This window comes from Littorina saxatilis, linkage group LG9, assembly GCF_037325665.1.
Source record: "Littorina saxatilis isolate snail1 linkage group LG9, US_GU_Lsax_2.0, whole genome shotgun sequence".
In the NCBI taxonomy this organism is placed as follows: Eukaryota; Metazoa; Mollusca; class Gastropoda; order Littorinimorpha; family Littorinidae; genus Littorina; species Littorina saxatilis.
In genome coordinates, this window is record NC_090253.1 from 31312345 (window position 1) to 31319406 (window position 7062).

At 44.7% G+C, this 7062-nt stretch overlaps 1 protein-coding gene across 1 annotated transcript in view; it reads right to left on the reverse strand.

Moving 5' to 3' along the window:
* Positions 1-2450, reverse strand: part of LOC138975863 (tripartite motif-containing protein 55-like) — a 5531-nt gene extending 3081 nt beyond the window's left edge. Inside the window, exon 1 of the mRNA XM_070348631.1 lies at positions 1-2450. This exon is cut by the window's left edge and continues 3081 nt beyond it. Within this exon, the coding sequence (XP_070204732.1) occupies positions 726-2435 (1710 nt within the window). The 5' untranslated portion in view covers positions 2436-2450 and the 3' untranslated portion in view covers positions 1-725.
* Between the last annotated feature and the right edge of the window lie 4612 nt (positions 2451-7062).

Consider the following 7062-nt stretch of genomic DNA (forward strand, 5'->3'; position numbering starts at 1 on the left):
GTTAAAAAACAACAAAAGCGGTTGTTTTTTGTGTTTTTGTGTGTGTGTGTGCAATAACAACAAAACAAAACAAGAAAGTAAAGTAACATGATCCTGAAACCGGAATTAAATATTCTTCGCATGCAGTTGTTAACCTAAAAATGCTTTCACCAAACGTCATGCTTCTGCATCCGTCCCAGTCTGACATTTGATCACCTCATAATTGTCTAGTTTTTAAACGTGTCCGGAAATCAGCTTAATTAATATCGCCCTCTCAATCTGGCTTCGTGCCCAGACACAGCTAAACAAAATCGCACGAAGTTCCTGTTTCAGAGTATCAAACTGTATGTGTAATAGAAGTTGAAATGGGCTTATATGGTGCAATGATATTAATTTATGCAAAATCAAATATACATCTATATATATGCATGTACACGCAAACGCTTATTTGAAAAATATCTGTATGAATAGTAGTTAGTGTCACCAGTTACAATGTATTTTATTGTTGTGCTGTTTTGGAATACTGAACAATACATTATCTTGACGGCAACAGTCCAATGTCAGATAAATATGACATCTTTTCTTCGGAGCCGGAAGAAGGGAGGGGCGCCCAGAAAGCGCACAAAGCAAAGTGTGGAATAAAACGTGAATGTCCTGGTATGTCTATTTGGTGAGTATACATGTTCCACTTTTACAAATACATGTGCTGATACACTTTTCCACTGCTTCCCGGTAAACCGTTAATGTCACGCAATAGGAGTGAAGGTAAGGATGGCGCCCCCTCTACAGGCCACCCACAGGCGACCCTGAGTGTCTGTGTTGAGTGCTGTGGGTTGCACCAAGAGCGGACAGCCCGGGGCCAGGTAGCGCTCAAAACGCATCTCCCCGCCCTGCACGCTCACCACGTGCAGACTGTCCGTGGCCTCGTCCGCCACCACCAGGCGCTCTTGGCCAGCCACCTTGTAGAAACACACGTCGGACGGGCGGCAGCGGGCAGTGGGGGGACTGTAGGTGGCCACGGCGGCTTGCTGACCACGACGGTACAAATGGACCTTACGCTGACCGTCGGGGGCTTGGGCCTCCTCCACCACAACGAACAGCTGCTCGCTGCTGTCCACGTCCAACGCGCGGTGGGCTCCCACCTGGATGATGAACTCCGTTGTGTCTTCTACTTTATATGGGTCTTCTGATGTCACTTTGTCTGTTTTTATGTACGCCTTACCTGATGAGCTGTTGTCTAACTTGAAATTTGTTTGTGTCTGTGACTTGACATAGGTGGACAACGCTTGTTTAATGAAGATTCCCTTTCCCCCAACCAAACTTTTCAACGACGTCTTACCAGTTCCATCTTTCTGTGTGTTTAAATGTTTCCCCTTCTCATCAAAGCACTCACCGGGCGCATCCTTATTTAGACCTCGCCGTGCAAACGACATCCACACAGTACCGTTATCAAAGGGACAGAGACTGAAGACCTCAATGTCTGGCACCTCCCCACAGCGGAACTGCTCCACGACCTTCACATCAGGCGCTGTCTCCTCCATCCAAGCAGTCTCCACGCTGCCAAAGAAATCCTGGACGTTCTGCATGACGTCATCCTCCGTGATTTTACAGATCAGCACTGGCCGACCCACGGAGCTTCTCTTTGATAACGTTAGCTTGCTGACAGCCTGAGGGCTGCCCCGCCCCTCTCTCATCTCCTTGGCAACCGTCAGCTGTTGACAGCCCTTCCCGCCGCTGACGGCGTCTTGGAGTTGTTGTTGTAGCTGACAGAGTTGCCGCAGGTTGTCCCGCTGGCAGTGCAGGTCGTTGGTGAGCCGAGTGTCCAGCTGAGTGGTGACTGTGTTGAGGGAGGCCAGCGAGTCATCACGGAACTTGTTCCCCATGGCCACCAGCGTGGCGTGTTTCCTCCTGATGGCGCTCTCAACTGCTGCCTTCTTGTCCTGCACGGCTTGCCGCTCTGCCTCGTCTGCCGTCACTCGCTTAATCATGCGGGACACTTCCTCCTGCACACGGACCTCGTCTCGCTTCAGCTGAGCCTGGACCTGGCTGGCCGCTTCACACACATCCGTGGTGTCGTGCTGTCTGTGGTCTGCCAGTACACATTTCGCGCACAGCGGAAGCTGGCAATCGACACAGTAAAGGTCAAGATCCAGCTTGGGATGGGTCAGACACAGGGTTCCGTCTCGCGCTCTGTCCAGGTCCTCGGCGTGGAGGTAGTAGTTGTTCTGAAAGGCCGACACGCCGCCAGCAGGGATGGTGACGTTATGACGACACTGGGGACACATGAAGGAAGACGAGGAAGTGCGTGACGTCAGATCTTCAAGACATTTCAGACAATAAGAATGAGAGCACGGAAGTAACTTCGGGGAGGTGAAGACTTCAAGGCACAAAGAACAAGTCAGGGATTTTTTCCTTTCCTCAGTGGTTCCTTTAGTGGGTGGCGTTCCCGTTGCCATGGTTTCGCAGAACTTGCTCTGATACAGCGAACTAAAACAAAAACATGAATATAAATATAGGTTACACAGTCTGAGTTCTGAATATCGTGCATATTTTCCCTAGGGTCGATTTTCTGGTATCACCTGGCGAGGTAATACCTGAAAATCTACCCGAGGAAAAATATGCACGATATTCAGGACGAGGTGTGTAAGCTTTTTATCCCATTACTACGACGTTTTCATTAAAAAAAAAACACCACTTTTTGACACAAACTCGGCAAGTGCCTGTTGTCTGCTTACTCAAACCTTCTGCGACAGCAAATCGTGTCATCAAATTCATGTGGAAACGAGTCCCCTTTTGTCTTTTTAGTAAACGCGCCTTAAAACATCTGCTTTTGTATTCAGTCATTTATACTGCTTAAGAAAACGAATAACAGTTATTTCTAGAGTGTTGAAATGAAGTTTGATACTGTGCAGTTACTGGCCGGTTTCAGTCGGTGACCGTCAAGAGACAAGTCGGTTGTCTGAGGCATTCGCCAAAAAGACTGCGTGTGTGATTTTACAAGCGATGAGGATGATTGCTGAATTTGTGCTTATTCGAGCTGTTGTGCTTCAGTGTTCAAATTTGGGTTACTTACTTCTTCAATCGTCATTAATTTTAGGTGAGCCTTACTTTAATGTCTGTCGTTCAGTCTTAGGCCCGCAGTTATCGCTACTGTACTGCAGTTTATCCTACACACGTGAGAGAGACACCCGTGAGATAATAATCGTTCAAATCACACGTGTGTATAAAATTATCATGTAAATGAGGTCATGTCAAGCAAGTCTGGTAGGGACCTTTTTTTCCACTGCTTATGATGCCAAAGTCACCGAGACAAACGTCATTATAGAAGAAAAAAAATTGCGCTCGCTAATTACCCTCGATGAATCTTTAGAACTAACACGTCACGCCACACTTTCAGAGTGACGTTTCTTTGCTTTGACGTAATAGATTGCACGAGACTTTAGAAGAGATCGAGGTTCCAAAACAAGCGTCTTCAATTTAGCTGCCTCGAATGCAGGACATTTTCAGTAAAATACACGTAAGTACAGTATGTAGGATAAACAGAATACTACATGGCTTGCTGTGTCGTACCAGATTTACACTCGTTGCTTTTTCAAATAGTGAACAGCTCGCTTTCGCTCGCAGTTCAATATTTAAAAAAACAACTCGTATAAATCTGGTACGACACAGCAAGCCATGTAGTATTCTCTATATAGTTTTGTTCTGCTGTTTTTTTCAATGTAGCCTAGGTCAAAACTTGTAAATCTATCTGCATGCATGACCTGAACCTAGACATCGTTGTTTACTTTAAAATTGAAAAATAACACACGCAAGATCCGACCTTCTTCGCCACCTTTTATTTTAACCGTATCTCTAACTTTGTAAGTGGCAATTTCCATGTTGTTGGTCAACTTTTTTAGCAGACGACAGATCTGCAGCAGACGACAGATGGGACAGCCTTGTTCTGTTGAACCAGATTTAGCAATCGATGCTCTAAAAGCGATAGCAAAATTAATGAACAAAACTGTAAGCATACTGTTTTAGTTTAATTCTTATTTCGTCGCTCAGGATTTTGAATCAGGATTTTGTTGTCGGGATTGATCTAAGCGGTTGCCTATGAAGAGCACTAGAGTTGTGCGCCTAGAATCACTGTCTCTCTCTATCTCTCTCTATCGCTCTCTCTCTCTCTCTCTCTCTCTCTCTCTCTCTCTCTCTCTCTCTCTCTCTCTCTCTCTCTCTCTCTCTCTCTCTCTCTCTCTCTCTCTCTCTCTCTCTCTCTCTCTCTCTCTCTCTCTCTCTCTTAAGCATAAAACAAACACAGACAGCTTCAAAAAAAATTATATGTCGCACATAATGCAACTAAACATGTGCTGAATGGTTCATCAATTCATTTAAAATGTAAGTGCATGTTAAACAGAATTATAATAATATGCATATCTAAATTAAGTTATGTTAAAAATTGACACTTTTTATCATTGGAAATTGTACTTAAAATGCAGCATGACAATTTATTTTTTAAATTTGTATCTGTATATACAGTTATAATGTATTAAGTTTGATGTGATAGTTCTTTGATTATATTGTTTTCTGTTCTTGTTGACCCTATATTAGGGCGAGGGCTGGATGTAAAAAAGCAATATTCTTGCTTATCTATTACCCTCGATAATAAAGATTTTGTCTTGTCTTGTCTTGTCTTGTCTTGTCTCTCTCTCTCTCTCTCTCTCTCTCTCTCTCTCTCTCTCTCTCTCTCTCTCTCTCTCTCTCTCTCTCTCTCTCTCTCTCAGTGTGTGTGTGTGTGATTGTGTGTGTGTGTGTGTGTGTGTGTGTGTGTGTGTGTGTGTGTGTGTGATAGTGTGTGTGTGCTTGTGTGTATGTGTGTGTGCGTATGCGTGTGTGCGTGCGTGTGTGTGTGCGTGCGTGCGTGCGTTCGTATGCGTGTGTGCGTGCGTTTGTGGCAGATGGCTGATAACATCCAAACACGCATACACTTGTGTATTTCGTCAAAAGCCGTGATGGCGTAAAACTCCAATAATATAACCCATATCTTGACCTTGAGAGGCGAAATATTTAGCCTGTAGGACATAAAGCATTTTCTCTTTCCTTTGTTCATCATGTCTACCACAGAAATACACAAGCTGCTGGTACAGAGGCTAAGGGTTGGGGATTTTTAAGTATTTCGCTCAAAGATCTTTATTAAAAGTACATAAAAGGACAACATGGCGTTCATCTTTTTCCTCACCTGCACAGCAAGGGCAGTTTCTAGTCGTTCCGTTTCAGGGAGAGGGAGAGAGAGAGAGAAAGAGACTAATGGATACCAAATTTAAAAAAAGACCAGAAAAGTGAACAGAATACAGAAAAGCGCGTGTTCCAGCTTAGCGCAATACGCTACCGCGCTGTACTGGCTTGTCAATTTAACTTCATTTTGCACGCGAAAAGTGAACGATTTCCTTGTCGTGGGGGTTGACGAAGCTGTATTGTCTTGGTAAAAAAAATGCAGTACGTTCACTTTCATTTGTGAGTTCGACAGTTTGACTAAATGTAGTAATTTCGCCTTACGCTACTTGTTAATATTTTTACTAGATCTATATCATATGAATATGAATATGTCCGGTCAATTGTCTCCTCTCATTGTGTGTAAACATGTGTGTTAGTGTGTGTGTGTGTGTGTGTGTGTGTGTGTGTGTGTGTGTGTGTGTGTGTGTTTGTGCGTGCGTGCGTGCGTGCGTATGTGTGTGTGTGTGTGTTTGTGCGTGCGTGCGCGTGCGTGCGTGTGTGTGCTTGCGTGCGTGCGTGTGTGCGTGCGTGCGTGCGTGCGAACGTGCGTGCGTGCGTGTGTGTGTGTGCGTGTTGTGTGTCAGTGTCCATATTATCTTTTGTCGAACAACAGACGGTTCAAGCACTTTATCTGATCAATGCATCATTTTATCAGCACTCAAGGTTACCGTATCATAGTCGTGCGAATGTAATGCAACACAATATTGATTCATAGTCCGAAGTCTCAACGAAGAATTATAATGTGATCACAAGCGCAGTCTGCCTGTGCCCGCTTCCAAGCTGTTGTATTCTCTGTCATAACCATGTATTTGATCGCCAAACACACAATTCTTTTCATTTTACAAGGAATTGCTAGAACCCATCATCTATATATATATATACGACTTGTGTCTGTCTGTCTGTCTGTCTGTGTGTGTGTGTGTGTGTCTGTCTGTGAGTTCGCGATGCACGGCCAAAGTTCTCGATGGATCTGCTTCAAATTTGGTGGGCATATTCAGGTAGACCCGGGACAGGACACAACCTGGTCGATATTTCAACACGTGCTCTCAGCGCGCAGCGCTGAACCGATTTTGGTTCCACCTCAGCTATTTTGGTTCCACCTCAGCTACCCGGGCCCCCATACCGACACACCAAAGCCAAAGTTCTCGGTGGATCTTTTTCAAATTTGGACACCGTATTCAGCTACACCCCGGACACAATATCATCGATGAGATATTTCAACACGTGCTCTCAGCGCGCAGCGCAGAACCGATTTTGGTTTTTGTGTTCATTTCACCATTATAAGTAACCCTTCCTTATCTTCTCATCTTCTCCAGGTTTTCAGCGTTTACCTCCCTTCCTTCGTATGGTGCACTATAGTATGAGTGGTGCGTCTTCGGATATTCCCGGCGTTCTGTTACTATTTTTAGAAGGTCACCGCAGTGTCCAGAACGTAAATTGGACCCGTAAATTATCCTCACTATAAAAGTGCAAAGGTCGAATCAATTTATAGCCACGCGAAAAATACACTGTCATCTATCTCTCTATATATACGGCTTCTCTGTGTTTGTGTGTGTGTGTGTGTGTGTGTGTGTGTGTGTGTGTGTGTCTCTCTATGTGAGCAACACCTGGGGATTGTTCAGTTCTGTTTGTGATGTGGTCTGGCGGCTTTTGTGTATTTGTATGTACTGGCCTTCCTTTGAGAAGCCATAACAGTTCAAAAGGGCTTACAGATAAGCTATAAATTGCTCAATCCTGTTTGAGTGGAGTTCGCCTCCAAAGGTGATTAACACGGTTACATTCGTCGACAAGGATGGGACTCGATATGGTCAGGAATGGCATTATGCCCAC